The 20,323-nt window shown below is 37.5% G+C and overlaps 1 protein-coding gene across 2 annotated transcripts in view; it reads left to right on the top strand.

Annotated features, from left to right (window-relative positions):
* Positions 1–706: 706 nt before the first annotated feature.
* Positions 707–20,323, top strand: part of LOC125256395 — a 42,221-nt gene continuing 22,604 nt past the window's right edge. Inside the window, exons 1-4 of one of the 2 annotated variants that reach the window (XM_048172376.1) lie at positions 707–775; positions 9,321–11,313; positions 11,417–11,485; positions 16,221–16,425. In XM_048172376.1, the coding sequence (XP_048028333.1) occupies positions 9,321–11,313; positions 11,417–11,485; positions 16,221–16,425 (2,267 nt within the window). In that variant the 5' untranslated portion in view covers positions 707–775. Of the gene's footprint in view, positions 776–1,789; positions 1,841–9,320; positions 11,314–11,416; positions 11,486–16,220; positions 16,426–20,323 lie in introns of those variants that run through there. The other variant, XM_048172375.1, reaches the window with a different exon arrangement.

The following is a 20,323-nucleotide window of genomic DNA, read 5'->3' as shown; positions in this document are numbered from 1 at the left end:
CAAAACACATTATATAAATCGTTGTATACTGATGAACAATTATATTACAAGTTTAACTTCTTTCTACGCTGACAGTGTGATATTTTCAGTGGCGCTGGCTTTAACACAGAACAGGAAACTCATAAATATCCGTGTTTACTCCGCCCAGGCTAGTCATGGGAGAAACAAATCTTTTCGAATTGAATCAATTGCTTCAAAATGATTCACTGGTTCGAAGCGTTCGAAACGCCACACGCTGGTCAGAACAGTGTAAATGCAACGAAAACTAAGCAAAACCATGAATAAAAACACCTTTCACAAACCTGTTGCAAATGTTTTATTGAAAGTGTATTTAAATGCAATCAACAAATCATCTAATACCATTATATATGAAGTGTCTTTATAATATTTATTAAATTATAGGGCTTGTTTTTGTTTGTTTTATGGAGATCTTGTTTAATCAGGCCAATGAGAGTCTACTTTAACCTTTTATTATGCAAATGTGTCATCAAAAGTTTACTTTTTTTGTTGTTGTTGTTTGATTGTTTAAATCTGAGATCAGGTAAAAAAAGTAAAAGACACTGGTTCATGGGTTCAAAGCGGTTCAAAGCCAAAGAGATCATCGACCCCTAGCGGCGAACCACTGAAATTTTGAAACAGTTATGACGCAACGAAGCCTCGTTTACTGTAATCACGTGATACGCGCTCCGAATCACTGGTTCAAAACAAACGATTCGCAGGTTTCGAAGCTTCACGAGTGTTTCGATAGCGTCCATCACTAATTACACCTTTATATGTAAGTATTGTGTTTTAACCTAGTCAAATAGCTAGCGAGACAAATGTTAAAAATAAAACCAAGGGGCTTTTTTAAAAACTAAAAATGTGGTTGTTAGCTGAGCCATTGCATTTGCTCGGCTGCATTTGTTCGGCTGCATTTGTTCGGTGGTGTGGGGCAGAACTATAAACTATGCTGTGGCGTTTCCATGTGTTTTAGGGGGCAGAGAGAAGACTGCTTTATTAAACTTTATTAAATTGAGGGGTGAAACTTGTGAATTATTCACCGGGGCTTGGAAGTAAGACAACAACCCGTTTGTTAAATCTTTATTTATCTTGTCCGAGGTTACAGTTAAATTACCCCTCATCATAAAGAGCAAAGTAATAAGACAACGAATAGACTGATAGAAACGAATAGACAGAAAGACACTCTTTCACTTTGTTGTGTTTTTGTAGTGCTGTCATGCAATCTTTGTCTCGTGTTTTAACCAAATTTGGGCATCCATATCTATGATTTTTGTGTCTGTCCTACCGTGTCCTCTTTTCTAATCCAAGTTTGCATTCCTGTTTTTATATTTCACAAATGTTTCTTTTTTTCCTCATGTTTTTGCGTTAAATGTGTGTGTGTGTGTGTGTGTGTGTGTGCGCGCGTCCCAATTCGAAGGCAGCATCCTTCATAGGAGGCGAAGGTCGAACCGCGCGTTGATAAATGAGACTGTCTAGGAGGATTTCATATTTGTAATTTAGCCTAAATGCTAGTGATTTTAGCAAGTCCTTCAATTTTAAGGCTCAGATGGATGTGCGCAATAGAAAAAGGTACATTGTGCCAAACCAGGCATCCAGTAAAAAAAAAATAAAAATAATGATATTGATCATAATAATAATAATAAAATCATACCGTTTATTTGGAATAGACAGCCTAATAAAAATAATTTTGAATTCTGTCATAATATATATATATATATATATATATATATATATATATATATATATATATATATATATATATATATATTATTATTTTATTTATTTATTTATTTTTTAACAGATGGATGATGCTACTGGTCCAAACAACTCTCCTCACCAGGTACATTCATGTTCATCACTGAAGATTAATTCTAGTCTCTCTTTGTCATGTTTTTTATTTTTTATTTTACTGTTTAGTTTATTTTGATGATGTAGTTAATTGGTAGATAGATAATTGGTAATGTAGTGTAAATTAGTACACCTATGTTAATGTTATGTATCCAGGAGGTTAGCGCTTGTGGAATATTTAGGGCTGATTTTAACCTTTTTTTTTTTTTTCTTTCGCATTAATATAAGCCAGCTCGAAAACTTCTGGTGAGATCTCATTTGCTGGTGTGTTGAGCATCAATAGTGTAATACTTAGTTTATAATCAGAATATAGTCACTTAAATAGTCAGGCATAGCATTAATTTAGTTATTCAAATGTAAGACAGCATAACAAATAAATAAATAAAGACGTATCTCAATGTTCCTCCTCGACTAAATTCAATTCGACCATCAGTTTTCACACTTTTATGTGGGACAAAAGCATCAGAAATTAAATATTTATTGTGCAATTTAGTTATATTAATAAAATGTGTTTTTACAAGTGTGCTGAAATCATTGATCTTGTGCTGCACTGACTGACAGCTGCTGTGATTATAAAAGTGTGGTGCTCGCTTTCTGTGTCATTCATTCACAAGAAAAGTTATTGTTTTTCTTGAGATTTTTTTGAGTATTTCATACTCACATTGACAAAATGTATTTTTAAACCTAGTTAATTTATAATGTTTAATATTTAGTCAGAAACAAAGTGAAAAACGATTAGAGGAAATGGCTGATATATGCGCAAATAAATGCTACTCTGCCGCCACCTGCTGGTTAAAGTGGTAATTATTGTCTTTTTTATTTTTAAATAAGTGTTTTCTGTCAAATGTTGAATTTCCTAGTCTGGGTAAACCCAGCCTGATCTGCCGGCGATTTGATTTCGCTCGGCAACTCAGTCTGGAAACCCGTGCATTCACTTCTGCTGCGCTGTTACACTTTTGCGGGAACCAATCACAGACGGGCTTATCCACCTTGCCTGCTATTGGTGGAGTATAACACGATGACGATAGAGAAGTGACGGCAAGCAGCTTTTCAAACTCTATCTGATCTACCTGTCTCTCGCACGACTGTCACTCCAAAATAACAATGCACAATCAAAGTGACGCCGATTGTGTTAAGCATTTACCTTATCTGAGAGAAATGTAGCAGTCTCTTCATAGGAAGATTACAAATAGCGATTAATGACACACAATGATTCTCTGCTGTTATTTTGGTGGTTTGCTTCACGATGTGAGTACAGGACTCTTTTACTTCAATGCCCCTTGATGGTAGACAATATTTTTATTATTTGCTCTATATGTTTCATCTCCCTGCTTCTTGAATCTCGCGCCGCCTGAGCTGACTGGAATTCTTTTTGGTTGTCATGACAATGACGTAGTTTAGGGCGGCTATATTCCGCGTTCATTTACACTGAACCAGAACAGTATCAGAGTCGCCTTTTAAACTCTCGACAATGCTGAATGACTTCTTTAGTTAGCAAACAAATTGCTCGAGTGGGTGTAAATACCGATCACTTTCATGTTTTTTTGCACAACCTGCAAAAATCGCTCGATGCTGATTGAGACACGGTAAACCTGTGTGGATTTTTCGCATCGCTCTGCAAAGTACGTCACCCGGAACGTTGATCTGATTGGTTGAAGGACTATCCAATTGCGTGACTAATGCTTGTTGATCACGCCTCTTGTGCAGTAGGAAATACATAGCAAACTCCCCAGACCAATGTTCAATTTTAAATTGAGCTTGGTCTGGTGATAGCCAGACTATGAATTTCCTACATTTTTAAACGTTCGGTTTTACAATGGCGACAATCTCAGAAGGATGAACAAATAATGTTTGTGGTCATCACAATAAAAAATAACATTTGAAGTGCTGAGGAAAAAAATGCGTGTGCGTGTCTAATTACAGACACGGCATTTTCTTAAATGGTCCCAATAGCTTCGTCTTTATTGCAATCAAGTAAAACTGGTTTATTGGCAAATTAGGTAAATGTGTTAACTGCATTAATATATGAATACATACAACATTAAAAAGTCAACCACTGATGGTTTTGTGTCAATGTACAGCGAGTACAGAATGAACAGCTAACAGTTCACCGGAAATGCCCGAGCTGGCTTAACGACAACCAGGAAGTAACTGTGTGTTTAGCCAAAGACTATAGAATAACACAAGACACGTCACTTGTATTATTATGAATGGGGGAAAGTGCAACGTGCAATATGGCCGCCTTCTAAATACAAACCAGATTCCAAAAAAGTTGGGACACTGTACAAATAGGGAATAAAAAAGGAATGTAATAATAATTTACAAATCTCATAAACCTGTATTGTATTCACATTAGAATATAGATAACATATCAAATGTTGAAAGTGAGACATTTTGAAATGTCATGCCAAATATTGGCTCATTTTGGATTTCATGAGAGCTACACATTCCAAAAAAGTTGGGACAGGTAGCAATAAGAGGCCGGAAAAGTTAAATATACATATAAGGAACAGCTGGAGGACCAATTTTCAACTTATTAGGTCAATTGGCAACATGATTTAAAAAGAGCCTCTCAGAGTGGCAGTGTCTCTCAGAAGTCAAGATGGGCAGAGGATCACCAATTCCCCCAATGTGCAGCGAAAAATAGTGGCAATATCAGAAAGGAGTTTCTCAGAAAAAATGCAAAGAGTTTGAAGTTATCATCATCTACAGGCATAATATATGCAAAATTCAAGAATCTGGAACAATCTCTGTGCGTAAGGGTCAAGGCCGGAAAACCTCTGGAGCCCAGATTTTCAGGCCCTTAGACGGCACTGCATCACATCAGGAATCTCTGTAATGGAAATCACAAATGGGTCAGGAATACTTCCAGAAAACATTGTCGGTGAACACAATCCACCGGCATTCGCCGTTGCCGGCTAAAACTCTATAGTCAAAAATAAGCCATATCTAAACATGACCAGAAGCGCAGGCGTTTTCTTGGGCCAAGGCTAATTTAAAATGGACTGTGGCAAAGTGGAAAACTGTTCTGTGCAGATGAATCAAAATTTGAAGTTCTTTTTGGAAAACTGGGACGCCATGTATCTGGACTAAAGAGGACAAGGACAACCAAAGTTGTTATCAGCGCTCAGTTCAGAAGCCTGCATCTCTGATGGTATGGGGTTGCATGAGTGCGTGTGGCATGGGCAGCTTACACTCTGGAAAGCACCATCAATGCTGAAAGGTAATCCAAGTTTGAACAACATATGATCCCATCCAGACGTCGTCTCTTTCAGGGAAGACCTTGCATTTTCCAAAGACAATGCCAGACCACATATCAGGGATGGACACTCCGGTCCTGGAGGGCCAGTGTCCACAGAGTTTGCTCCAACCCTAATCAAACACACCTGAACCAGCTAACCAAGGTCTTTAGGATTAGTAGAAAGTTATAAAGAGTTTTTTCAGAGAATGCAGGACACTGGCCCTCCAACAGTTGTCCATCCCTGACATCTGCATCAATTACAACATCATGCGTAAGGGTGAAGGCCGGAAAACCATAGAAAACATTTGGCGCATCATAAAGAGGAAGATGCGACAAAGAAGACCTAAGACAGCTGGGCAACTAGAAGCCTGTTTTAGACAAAAATGGGACAACATTCCTATTCCTAAACTTGAGCAACTTGTCTCCTCAGTCCCCAGACGTTTGCAGACTGTTATAAAAAGAAGAGGGGATGCCACACAGTGGTAAACATGGCCTTGTCCCAACTTTTTTGAGATGTGTTGATGCCATGAAATTTAAAATCAACTTATTTTTCCCTTAAAATGATACATTTTCTCAGTTTAAACATTTGATATGTCATCTATGTTGTATTCTGAATAAAATATTGAAATTTTAAACTTCCACATCATTGCATTCTGTTTTTATTCACAATTTGTACAGTGTCCCAACTTTTTTGGAATCGGGTTTGTAAGAGCCAATCGCCGACTGATAAAGTTATCGCGTCACTGCAGCGGCCCTTAGAAGCTCCGGTTTCTATAGAAACAGTCAGATGCTCGCCACCGAAATGAGGAACAAGAGACGCGCATTTAGGACTGTGCATGCGCATTAGGTTGATCCAGCCTGAAAAATGTCGTTTTTTGTCATAATTTGAGCGTTTAGTAACAAAATTTATGAGACAGTTCTTGTCAGATTTCATTGGTGATTTCAAATATGTAATTTAATCGAAAGCTTGGCAAACAGCTTTGAAGAATTTGATGTTTCCCCATTCAAAGAGATAGGAGCTGCACTTGGATGCTCGAGAGGCGTTCCAAAGATGGCCGCCGAGTGAAATGACTAAAGGAACTTTGATTTAGCCTATTGTTCCTGTATTCTGGACACTTAAGCCCTGGGTATAGGCCAGTGTTAATTTTGTTTACATATTTTCACGGAAGAAAATGAGACGATGATTACATAAAATTGCGTTTTGAATCACTAAAACTATTACTAAAATCTACTCTCATTTACATCAACGAATAAAAATGAGACGAAAATGATAGGAACGAGATGAGAGGAACGATTTGGGAAGATATCCAGTCATGACTGCTGTCCTGTGTGGGAGACGTGGACATTTGAAGTGTAACGCAGGAAAAAGCGATCAATGAATAGTGCACATTTATGCCAAACGATTGCTTATAAGCGATGAATTATGACAATGTTTACTACACAATGTTTATATGGTAATATGTTTTAGATGGTTGTAAAAATGCATATTTTATCTCCCTCATCTGAACTTAAGTAAGCAGCCTGCTACAGTGTTTCAGAATAAGAGTCACGGTGTATGCGGGATGGTTTATAATTATTTTTTCCTGGTCATTATTGTTATTTTGTTTACACAATAAACTGTTTAATTTAATTTCTATTTAATTCATTGTAAACTACTGTATCTTGTCACAGGACGGAAAGACTTAGAACAATATTTGACACATTCTATATATTTTACAAGTATAAGGGTTATTTTAGTTAACAAAACCTAAAACCATAACAAATCTTCATTACTTGAAATAAACGTTAACTGAAATAAAATAAAATAAATTATTATTATTTTAGTTTCCAAGCTTTAGCTTAACCTGATGTACTAAAATAACTATATAAAATAGCTATATAGACATTTAAAAGCAAAAACTAAAAGACAAACACAAATTATTACAACTTTTAACTTTAAATTACAATGAAAGCAGAAAAACTAAAAATCAAATTTAATCAAAATTTTAAACAAAAACTATAATAGTTCCACAATAAGTGTGTCAATCCCTGAGCTCTCTTTCGTGTCTTTTTGCACTTGAACGGTCAAAATCTGTACACTAACCCTCGCGTATGCGTAAAAAGTGAACTATACTTTGGGCTTTACAACTTCCTCACAGAGTTTACATGGGCCCTAATAATACATTTATAATCGGACTAGTAGCACTGTGGGAATAAAAAGTCAGAATGAATTGGCCAGGTAAATAATAATAAGTTTATTTTATGTAGCGCCTTTCTGCGAACTCAAGGTTGCTTTACAAATTTGAAACATAAATATGACAGCAGACAGAAAAACAATATGAAAACATAAAATACATAATACATAACACATAACATCATACAGTAAGAGGTCAGAGAAACAAGAAACAAAAAGATATTTTTTTAAGGTGGGTTTCGAAATTAAAAATTTAAATTTAATTCAGATTGTAAGGGGTGGTTTAAATCTTTTCTAATCCATTCAATAGTACCTGTAAACATTTGATCGGATTGAAACCGAAACTGGAAAGTTCTGGCATTTACAGTGGCATAGAAATGCTGCATGATGCACAGAAAAAGCTGCTGTTGTTGTTGAATAATGTATAATAAATGACTGTCGTGTCATTCTAAAATTCTCATTCCACTCATCATCTGTGAAGTGCTGAGGGACAATGCCGACCCAGCTCCGGACTCTCATCCACAGACGACTTGTTTTGGGTGCAAGAACGGCCATTTTTACTGCTTGATAAATATAAGTAGCACAGCAAAAATTGCTTCATGTGCTCGTCTACTAAATCAGGACCCAAAATAGATCAATATTAAGGGTACGGTTACATGACAATGATGTACTAATAACAGAAGAGTTTTTCCTTTTTCATTTTTCTCATACAGATGACAACGTTGTCAAAACAATCCCCATTCCACGGATCCATGGAAATGACTAAAAATGCTCTATTCTGCTGCCAGGCCAGTAGATGGCGATGTCACTTTGTAAAGAAACACTACGTGAACATAGACTGAACAAGTAGCACGCATGCGTCTAACGTCACCGTTTTCACAAATTTGCATTTTTGTAGTTTACACAGAGACGATAATGGTATCGTTTTTTTTTTTTTAATTTGCACTCTGAAATCCACCCAAAATGCATAAAAAGTTCGTTTTAGATATTGGTGTCGTGTAAATGGTCCCTAATGATTTATGAATAGACAAGTAAACAAAATTATGTAATTTACTAGAGGTTTTGTCAAAATGTTAATTGCTGCAGACTAATTAAAACAAATTTCATTCAATTGAATTATTATTTTTAACAGATTGATTTGAATGAATGATTCAATGACTCGCTCAAAGATTTCAATTGCTTTATTACTGGATGAATCAGTGTTTTTGAACAAAACTCTTCAGTGAATGATTCAATGACAAATACATTTTTAACAGTCACTTGTCGCCACCTACTGGTGTAACAATGTCATTGAATCATTCATTCAAACGGATTTAAAAAAAACAAATAAATTAAATAAAATATTTTTAAATAGACTGCAGCAATTAGCATGTTGTCAGAAGCAAAATGTATTTTGGTTAGTTGTCTATTTAGAAAAGGGGTGTCCAAACTTGGTCCTGGAGGGCCACTGTCCTGCAGAGTTTAGCTCCAACCCCAATTAAACACACCTGATCAGATAAACAAGGTCTAATTAGGCATATTAGAAACTTCCATACAGGTATGTTGAGGCAAGTTGGAGCTAAACTAACTGAGTCCAGGACCGAGCTTGGACACCCCTGATTTAGAATCATGAGAGAATCATTATCTCTATTTTAAACAAAAAATTTTGATTCTTAATTTATCCAGAATCATGCAGCTCTAGTCAAATGTTTAATAGCCATAGCTGAATCGTTGTTATTTAGGAATAAGATCATTTTGGTGTTTCAATCGAGATTGCGATCTTTTAATGATTAATCGTGCAGCTCTAATTTCAGAGGAAAAACTGTAAAAAATTGGATGAAATATTTGTTTACAGATTGTGACAGTTCAGAAATGAAAATAAGATTTTTGTACCAAGACTGAGATGGACTGGAACAAGAAACTCAAAAATGCCATTTTGCTTGATTATGCTTAGGGCTGCAAACAGCATTTATTCTCATTATCAGTGAATTATATTCATAAGTGAACCATCAAATTTGCATCTCCTTTAGTTTGATGATGTTTGTTTGTTTGTTTGTTTGTTTGTTTGTTTGATTTTAGATGAAAGACATGGATCTTCAAGATTCCGATGAACTCTACGATTCTATATCAGAGAGTTCAGATTCTTACATTTCAGATATCTTTTCTGAAAGTGACAGTGATGATAACCTTATATCAGACCAGGCAAAACTTCAGCTTCTTGACGAAATGAATGTTGATGAGTCTGGCTCAACGAGTTCCCCTGTCTGTGAGACAACGTCAGACAAAATGACCTTTGATAGGCATAGCCTTACATCTGAAGCATCTGGAACAGCAGAAGAACCCTGCTCCAGTCAAGACACAAAAGACGGTGTAGTTGTTAGTGCATACCATAAAATAGGTGGCAGTAGAGTGTACGACAAGAGGCATTACTGCTTGTATTGCCGTAAGCCTTACGCTAAGATGGCAAGGCATCTAGAAGGTTTGCATGAAAAAAAACCTGATGTGGCTAAAGCTCTAAGCTTTCCAAAGGGATCCAAGGAGAGAAGAAAACTGCTAGATTATATTCGCAACAGAGGAAACTATGCTCACAATGCTGCTGTTTTGAAATCAGGAAAGGGGGAACTAGTGCCATTGAAACGGCCACCTAAAGAAGCGCAAGTAGAGGATTTCATGCACTGTGTATACTGTCAAGGGCTTTTTATAAGAAAGCTCCTGTGGCGACATCTGCGCTCTTGTAGACTTAAACCTCAATCATTCACCCCCAAACCAGGAAAATACCGTGTTCAGGCTTTGTGTAGATACACAGGGCCTGTGCCTTCAAACATATCTAAACAACTGTGGGGAGTAATCACTACCATGAATCTTGACCCAATCACAGAAATTATAAAAAACGACAAAGTAATTATTGATTTTGGGCAGCACTTGTTAAACAAAGGCGGGATATCAGCCAAGAATAAACAGTATGTGCGAGAGAAGATCCGACAGTTGGGAAGGCTGCTTTACAATGCTAGGAAGGTTACCTCCCTAAAAACAATGAAAGATTGTGTAAATCCAAAGAAGTACATGGAGATTGTCAAAGCTGTCAAGCATACATGTGGGTATAACATTGAAACCGACAAGTTCTTGCTTCCAACACTTGCCAACAAGCTTGGAAATTCTCTGGTTAAAATAAACAAAGTCTTAAAAGCTCAGGGTTTACTCTCAAACAACAAAGAACTTGTGAAGAATGCCAGTGAGTTTCAAGACATCCATGAGGAGAAGTGGAACGAGCTGATCTCGGCTACAGCATTGAGGAACATGAGGGACGCAAAGAGTAATGTACCCACTCTTATTCTCTTTACTGAAGATGTTCAAAAAATGCATACACATCTCAGTCAAGTACAAGATAAGTGGTACAAATTACTCTCTGAAAGTCCCTCTACTAAAGCCTGGATGGAGCTGGTGAAGGTGTGTCTAGCCCAGGTGATTCTCTTTAACCGGCGCAGGGAAGGAGAGGTAGCGAGCATGCCTTTGTCTGCATTTTTATCAAGAGACACTTTTGATCCAAATGTGGATGTGGGTTGGGCACTCTCTGAAGTGGAAAAAATACTCTGCAGACACTTCTCAATGATTGTCACCAGGGGAACCCATGGCTGGCCGGTTCCAATTCTTCTGACTCCAAAAATGTTGTGTGCCTTAGAACTGCTTGTTCAGCAGAGAGAGGCGTGTGGGGTTCTTAAAGACAATGGTTATTTGTTTGCAAGACCAGAAGCCATGACGTATTTCGAACGGTCAGACTGCCTCCGTGGCTTTGCAAAGGCTTGTGGTGCAAAGTTTCCCAAGTCACTGACATCTACCAGACTGCAAAAGCATGCCGCGACCCTTTCAACAGTGCTGAATATGACAGACACAGAGATGGACCAACTTGCCAACTTTCTTGGACATTACATAATAATCCATGGTGAGTTCTATCGACTCCCTGAGAAGACCCTGCAACTTGCCAAGATCAGCAAAGTTCTAATGGCTCTTGAGCAAGGAAGATTAGCTGAGTTCCATGGCAAGAACTGGGATGAAATTGGGATCAATCCTGATGGTGTGTTATTTTATTTTACATTTTTGTTAGTTTTTCTGTGTTTACCATCTACTCCTTTTTGCTTAATCACATTGTTAAGCTGTACTTTGTTTAACTTCCACAGAAAAAGTTCTGAACTGTGATGAGGAAGACAAGAGCATACAGGAAGGACAATGTTCATCTACTGTTCATGGTTTGTATCACTGTCAAAATATAGTTTGCTCTTTTCATAGTTTTTTTTTGTTATGCTGAGCTATTTTAAAATTGTTATTTTATTAGAGAGTTATTTATCAACTGTAGCTGGTTATGGCTGTCTCCATTCATTTGTATTGTATCCGCAACCTGTTATTTATGGTTAGTGTCGGGGGTAAAGCAAGTAACGTAATCAAATTACTTTTTCAAGTAACAAGTAACGGATTACTTTTAAATTTACAACAAAATATCTGAGTTAATGTCTTAACTAAGATGGATATACAGTGGGTACGGAAAGTATTCAGACCCCCTTAAATTTTTCACTCTTTGTTATATTGCAGCCATTTGCTAAAATCATTTAAGTTCATTTTTGTTCCTCATTAATGTACACACAGCACCCCATATTGACAGAAAAACACAGAATTGTTGACATTTTTGCAGAGTTATTAAAAAAGAAAAACTGATATATCACATGGTCCTAAGTATTCAGACCCTTTGCTGTGACACTCATATATTTAACTCAGGTGTTGTCCATTTCTTCTGATCATCCTTGAGTTGGTTCTACACCTTCATTTGAGTCCAGCTGTGTTTGAATATACTGATTGGACTTGATTAGTAAAGCCACACACCTGTCTATATAAGACCTTACAGCTCACAGTGCATGTCAGAGCAAATGAGAATCATGAGGAGAGCTCAGAGACAAATCACCTGAAGATCTCAGAGACAGAATTGTGGCAAGGCACAGATCTGGCCAAGGTTACAAAAAAATTTCTGCTGCACTTAAGGTTCCTAAGAGCACAGTGGTCTCCATAATCCTTAAATGGAAGACGTTTGGGTTGACCAGAACCCTTCCTAGAGCTGGCCGCCCAGCCAAACTGAGCAATCGGGGGAGAAGAGCCTTGGTGAGAGAGGTAAAGAAGAACCCAAAGATCACGGTGGCTGAGCTCCAGAGATGCAGTCGGGAGATGGGAGAAAGTTGTAGAAAGTCAACTATCACTGCAGCCCTCCACCAGTCGGGGCTTTATGGCAAAGTGGCCCGACGGAAGCCTCTCCTCAGTGCAAGACACATGAAAGCCCGCATGGAGTTTGCTAAAAAAAAAACACCTGAAGGATTCTCTGGTCTGATGAGACCAAGATAGAACTTTTTGGCCTTAATTCTAAGCGGTATGTGTGGAGAAAACCAGGCACTGCTCATCACCTGTCTAATACAGTTCCAACAGTGAAGCATGGTGGTGGCAGCATCATGCTGTGGGGGTGTTTTTCAGCTGCAGGGACAGGACGACTGGTTGCAATCGAGGGAAAGATGAATGCGTCCAAGTACAGGGTTATCCTGGACGAAAACCTTCTCCAGAGTGCTCAGGACCTCAGAATGGGCCGAAGGTTTATCTTCCAACAAGACAATGACCCTAAGCACACAGCTAAAATAACGAAGGAGTGGCTTCACAACAACTCCGTCACTGTTCTTCAATGGCCCAGTCAGAGCCCTGACTTAAACCCAGTTGAGCATCTCTGGAGAGACGTAAAACTGGCTGTCCACCAACGTTTACCATCCAACCTGACAGAACTGGAGAGGATCTGCAAGGAGGAATGGCAGAGGATCCCCAAATCCAGGTGTGAAAAACTTGTTGCATCTTTTCCAAAAAGACTCATGGCTGTATTAGATCAAAAGGGTGCTTCTACTAAATACTGAGCAAAGGGTCTGAATACTTAGGACCATGTGATATTTCAGTTTTTCTTTTTTAATAAATCTGCAAAAATGTCAACAATTCTGTGTTTTTCTGTCAATATGGGGTGCTGTGTGTACATTAATGAGAAAAAACAATTAACTTAAATGATTTTAGCAAATGGCTACAATATAACCAAGAGTGAAAAATTTAAGGGGGTCTGAATACTTTCCGTACCCACGGTATGTAATTAATAAAAAATGTTGGGAAATGAATGAATGTATAAAAAGTGAACCCACAACAGTGATCGGATTTAACAATTTCTTTTTTTAAGACAACACAGTATGACAAGTCAAGTCATCTTTATTTATATAGCACTGCAGATTGTGTCAAAGCAGCTTTACAGTGGTAACAGGAAAATAATTCTGGCTGCACAGTAGCTCTAGAAGAAAATGGTGTCATTGTCCAGCTTAAGTAAATTCAGTACTAATTAATTCCTTTGTAAAAAATGTTTAGTTATTAATTTAGTTCATTTATCTATACAGCAGCTCTGGAGAAGACAGTGATGTCATCGTCCAGTTCCGTTCAGTTTGCGTACAATGATGTTAGTGCAGGCATATCAAAAACATTGTTGAATATCAAGTGTCCCCAACTAAGCAAGCCAGAGGCAACAGTGGCAAGGAACCCAAACTTGGACTCGGAATGGAAACTGTTTTGTTGAGGGCCTGTGCCACTGGCTGTCGTGTTGATGAGGCCTTCACAGGGGATAGTTGACACAATCTAGCTGACATTTTGTTGTGGTCGTGTCTAAGCGCAGGTCCTCCATCTGATCTGGATACGGCCCGGATCCAGCTGACTACGGTAAACCATGAGATAAACAGAGAGACTAATATTAGCATAGATGCCATTCTTATGATGTAACGAGTACTTTGGGTGTTATAAGAAGTATTCCCGGTTCCATGTGACCTAATTTATGCAGTCTTCTAAATGATTTAACAGTGCTTTTAATGGATGTAAAAAAAATATAAACTGATAATGTGTTGTGTATGCCAGGTTAAAGAGAGGCATTTTTAGTCTATATTTAAACTGAGAGTGTGTCTGCTTCCTGAAGAATGCTAGGAAGACTGTTCCAAAGTTTAGGTGCCAAATAGGAGAAGGATCTACCACTTTCGGTTGATTTTGATATTCTAGGTATTATCAACTGGCCAGAATTTTGAGATCGCAATAAACGTGAAGGACTATAATTCGTTATGAGCTCGCTCTAGTACTGGGGTGCTAAACCATTTAGTGCTTTGTAAGAAATTAGTAAGATTTTAAAATGTATGTGATGTTTAATAGGGAGCCAATGCAGTGTTGACAGAACCGGGCTAATATGGTCATACTTCCTGGTTCTCGTAAGAACTCCGTTTTGGACCAGCTGGAGTTTTATTAAGCGTGCAGGGCAACCACCCAGTAGAGCATTAAAATAATCTAGCCTTGGGATAGATTATTCCAAGGCTAGAACGCATTAACTAACTTCCGCATTTGTCATTAAGAGCATATGTCGTAGTTTAGATATGTTTTTAAGATGGAAGAATGCGGTTTTACATTTTACATTTATGCTAGAAATGTGGCTTTCAAATGAAAGATTGCTATCAAAGAGCCCACCCAGGTTCCTAACTGATGATGAAGACTTGACAGAGCAGCCATCAAGTGTTAGACAGTATTCTATGTGTCATTCCAGCAGTCCTTGTTTTGGGCTCTCATCCACAGATGCCTTGTTTTGAGCATGGGAAGGGGCATTTTTACTGCTTGATAAATATAAGCAACACGGCAACAAAGCTTCATGTGCTCGTCGTCTACTAATCAGGACCCAAAATAGAATGAATATTAGGGATGCACAGATACCGATACCAGTACCAGTATCGGCCGATACCAAGCTCATGTACTTGTACTCGTAAAAATACCCCCGAAACCAAAGACCGATACTTCATGTGACGTGACAGAATTTTCCGTGCACAGAGACTCCGACGGCAGCAGCAGAAACAATGTCAGCCTCAGAGGTGTGAAAATACTTCAAAATTAATGATGACAACCCACACATTGCGAACTGTATGCTTTCAATCATTCGTTATCGATTAGTGAAGGCGGGATAGGCGGATCCCAGTTCTCACAGACAGTGCATGATCAGTTCTCCTTGCGCCTGAATGGTCAAATGCACACATAGTTGTCAAAATGTCCATCGTGTGGAGTATCTCATGTAAATACAGTCGGTTGTGGCTTAAGTCAACGTAAACATTTGGGTGAAAACAGGATATGTGTCAGTATCCATGGATTCGGTCTTAAAGGGACCATAGCCTAATTAAATATTTGTCATTAATGTTAATAAAACAATAAAAGATGTTAAATAAATGTATACATGGTAAATAAACCTACTGTATCTGAAAAACAAGTTTATTTAATTTGTATCTCTATAGTATTTGTTGTATTTTTTGTCATTTGTATGACAATTTTTATATATGTATATATATATATATATATTGATAATAATGCCCTTTGAAGGTTATTGGACACTGAAATTTTTGTTCTTTAAGTTTATGACAAGCACATAAAAAATATAACTTTTTTTCATTGGAGTAATAATAACAAAGCTGTCCTTCATTAGTCTCACTGTGTTGTGCTTGGAAAACTGCAACATCTCCAAAAAAAATAAAGAGAGAGAGAAATTAATAAATGTATAGCTATCGATATCGGTGAGTACCAGAAAAAGAAAAAACAAATTCGTACTTGTACTCAGTCCTTAAAAAATGGTATTGATGCATCCCTAATGAATATTAAGCCTGCTTTTTAAAAAAAAGAAAATATATGATGTCAGGATGGTCCTTAGTATGCGCCAAACTCTGGAACCTCTGTATACTTGTGCAGTGTGTGTCAAAAAAAAAAAAAAAAAAAATTGTCAAAACATAAAATCCAATTTTAATAATTTACTTGCACTATAGATGATGACATAATTACTGATATAGGATTCAGAACTTCAGTATGGAATTCCAGCACACACTATTCTTTATCCTAATATTTTCTGACCATTTTCAGGTAAAATTACACAGAGGAAAAAACCCTGGCAGCAGACAGAGGTGCAGGCGGTGGAAAGACACATGATGCATTTCATCACATCTTGTACTGTACCAGCAAAGAGTGACTGTGAGAAGTGTTTAAAGGCTGAACCAGAAGCTCTAAAGAACCGGGACTGGAAGAACTTGAAGTTCTTCATATATAACCGCATTACAGCTTATAAAAGGAATTTGCAGTTCAAATAATATGAAGACTACCAACTCTCGCAATATGTCGTTATTGTTGTTATGGCGGTTTTTGTATAAATTTACCTTTTCCATGTTCCAAGTTGTTCCAACCTACTTTGCTTATAAAGAGGTCAAAACTCCAGCCAAACTTGTATGATATCGAACAACTTTATTGTTAGACCAGTACTTTTCAGCTTGTGGCCTTCGCCTGTCACCCGTCACCCGAAACATACTGCAAACAACATTTCAAATTGAGTTCATGTGAGGTATAAAAAACAACAACAACCAATTATTTACATCCACACACATATTGTAATAAAAATGTTCAATATCCTACAAGATTTGCTAGAGTTTTGACCACTAGTTTTTGTTTAAATTTTAATGTTTCAACCAGAATTTTTTTTTGTACTTTTTAGTATATCAATAGTTTATTTTGAGGTTCATTCAACTTCATTTGTTGAATTTGTTTGTAAAGTTAAACTCATTAAAAGTTAAATTCATCAATTTAAATGTGAGTTAATGTCTTGAGGTTCAATTAGTTGTTAGTAGTAGATTTATTATCATTGTAGTAATTAGCAGGTGAACTAGTAGCAGTTTGGTTGTGGTTAAAAACTATTAAAAGCATTAAAATTAAAGAAAGAATAGTTTGCAGTGGAAAGGTTTAAAGGTTTGACTTGTTGTTTAGATATGGGTTTGACAATATCCAGGCAATAATTCACTACTTTTAAATCTGAATAGATATGAATAGAGAACTTCTGCTTCATCCACTTCAATCACACTTATATTCCTATCAAATCTAGAAACATCAAACAATCAAACCAAAAACTGAAGATGACTATATGGACCACTACATGGAGAGTGAAACTTTGCATCAGTAGCACTATTTGCAGGCCAAAAGCCTCTCTGCCATTGCATAGGACAACCCAGCCCATGCTTGACACATCAATTGACCATATGCAAAGAACATTCTTAATAACTTCTGCAATAATATAAGCCAGCTGGAAAACTTCCTGGTGAAATGTCACTTGTTGGTGTATCGGTATCTTCAATGTCCTGAGGCAGCTTTAAAAGCATCAATATTATAATAGTTTAGAATCAGAATATAGTCACTTAAATAGGCAGGCCTAGCATTAATTTAGTTATTCAAAGTAATGTAAGACAACATAAAAAAGACGCATCCCTCAGTGCTCCTCAGCATAATTTAATCCGACCATCAGTTTTAACACTTTTGTGTTAAAAAAAAAAAAGCGTCAATACACTGTAAATTAAAGATTTAGATTAGACTTTAGTTAGATTCATTGAATAAAATGTGAGTTTTCACAAGTGTGCCAAAATCATTGAGCTTGAGCTGAACTGACAGCTTCAGTGATTATGAAGGGAGAGCACGGTGCTCGCTTTCTGTGTAATTCATTCGCAAGAAAAGTTATTGTTTTTCATGAGATTTTGTGAGTACTTCATATTTCACATTGACAAAATGGCTAATATGAGCCAATAATTGTTCCTCTGCCACCATCTGCTGGTTATAGTGGTAATTAATGTCTTTTTTATTTTTAAATTAAAGTGTTTTCTATCAAATGTATTTTCTACATCTTGAAACATTCAGTTTTACAAATGGGGACAATCTCAGAAGGGTGAACAAATAATGTTTTTGGTCATCCATTTGAAGTGCTGAAAAAACAAAGAGTGTGTGTGTCCATTTTTCAAACGTTCCCATTAGCTTTGTCTTTATTGCAATCAGATTAGGCAAGTGTGATAATTGCATTAACATATAAATACAACATTAAAAAGTCAACCACTGATGGTTTTGTGTCCATGTACAGCGAGTACAGAATGACAGTTCTCCGGAAATGCCCAAGCTGGCTTAACGAATACTAGGAGGTAACCGTGCATATGGTCAATTGTGTTGATCACGGGGCTAGAGCAGAGGTTTTCAATCCTGGTCCTGGGGATCCACCGATCTGCACATTTTGTATGTTTCCAATATTTAACATAACTGATCCAGATTATCAGCTCGTTAGGAGAGAGCCATGAACTCAACTGAGCGGATGCTTCTCAGTTCTTATTTGTGCATCCTCGTTTCCTTTCCTTGCGTCTTAGCTCCACCCCTTCAGGATGTGAGGGAAGGACGCAAGGAAAAGCCTCGAGGATGGAGGAATTTAATCAAGTAAAATTATATCTTTGCTCCCTTTAGCATCACTTTAAAGCGTCATCAGCTGCGCTCGAGGGATCTACCCATATGTTGTTAAAGTCTGGTTATTTAAAAAAATATATATAATATATTAATAAAACATGATGAAATATGTGAGATGTAAAGTGTATTTAAACTGAAAGATTAAAGCATACATTTAAATTATTGTGACCGATATGAAGGGGGTGGAGAATTTATGCATGCGTCACGTTTCTCAACGAGAAAGACTTCCGCAAAGGATGCACCTGTGTATCCTTGCTCATGACTCCTCAGGAAGCTTCCTCACTCCTCGATCCTCACCTCCTCGCGGTGCAATTAGAGAATTGAGATATCCTTTAAGATGGCTGAGCTCGATCGGTTTCCGGGTCATAGGATAGAGGACGGAGGAGCGAGGAAACGAGGAGGGATATTGAGAAGCACCCAGTGTGTCCAATAAGAGAGGCATACATGTGCAGAGTGGTGGATCTCCAGGACCAGGATTTAGTGATGCAAAGTCCTATTCATTTTCGCGAACCAGTTCTTTTCGGACAGTTCAGCTTAATGAACCGGTTCAAAAAGCCGATTCACAGGTTCATTATGCTATGATGTCACTATGCATTCCTTTGCTAAAAACTCAATGTCATGTTATAATCAATGAAACATTTAAATAAAGTAATTTGTGTCAATGCATATTGAAGCATTCAAATAAAAAGTGATTCGTGTGAACGCGTATACAGCCTATTGCTGATTATTGCCTTTCATTCACTTAATGGTTTGTGGTCAATGGATCGTGGATCCTTTATGTCAGACACGACTGACTAATATTGATTAGCCTACATCTTGGATAAGATTCGCAACTACAGCACACATATTTATGCACAAACGCAGATATGTTCTACATGTCTAAAGTATATAGAAAGAATAAACTCATTGATTTTACTTTACAACTTGTATAATGTATATATATAAACCATAGTAAAATTTATTGAAAGGATTGAAAACCACTGGGCTAGAGCATCCAGGCAGCTGCGGGTCAGCGTGACACGCATAAGGCCCACATGCCAGGCACGAAGTGGTCGATGTGAAGCAATCCTAATTGACACACACTCTCAAGGCAGTGGGCATCGACCCGAGTGTTTTCTGAAAACACTTTAAGGGAAGAGTTTTCCCCAGCTTGAGCTCAGGGAGTTGATTAAGGTCTGTGAGTGCTTGGATACATGTACACTAATTCAGATACATTTGAAAACACATCTTTTTGGAAAATGCTTAAATATGGCAGTTTGGAGCATTTTTAAACATTTTAATCATGCGCTGACTTGGTTTCAGAAAAGTATATCGCTTTTCTGCATATTTACTGACAGCCCCAAACATAGAAGTTGGTTGATAAGCATGAGTCTGTGTCCATGACCAGATAATTCAGCATGTGAACTCCACTCAATCTCAAGTGGGGAGAGAAACGTATTCAACACATTTCATGAATGTGTGACATACCGAAGGGGAGGGTCATAGACTAATATGCTGTACCACAGAATGCAAGTCTGTTAATGATGAGAGACAATCTGAATATGAAATAGGCATTCTTTAGGTCCACTAAGATAAACAAGACTCCTGGCCAAAAGATTCATTTCAGTGTGATCAGTTTGAATGGGCACTTTGATAATGTGGTCTCAGGTCTAAGATGGGACAGAGCCCTCCATGTTTTCTCAGGACCAGAAAATAATAGCGGCTGT

Source organism: Megalobrama amblycephala, linkage group LG21 (assembly GCF_018812025.1).
Source record: "Megalobrama amblycephala isolate DHTTF-2021 linkage group LG21, ASM1881202v1, whole genome shotgun sequence".
NCBI classification, from domain to species: domain Eukaryota; kingdom Metazoa; phylum Chordata; class Actinopteri; order Cypriniformes; family Xenocyprididae; genus Megalobrama; species Megalobrama amblycephala.
This window is presented reverse-complemented; position numbering and strand designations above follow the sequence as displayed.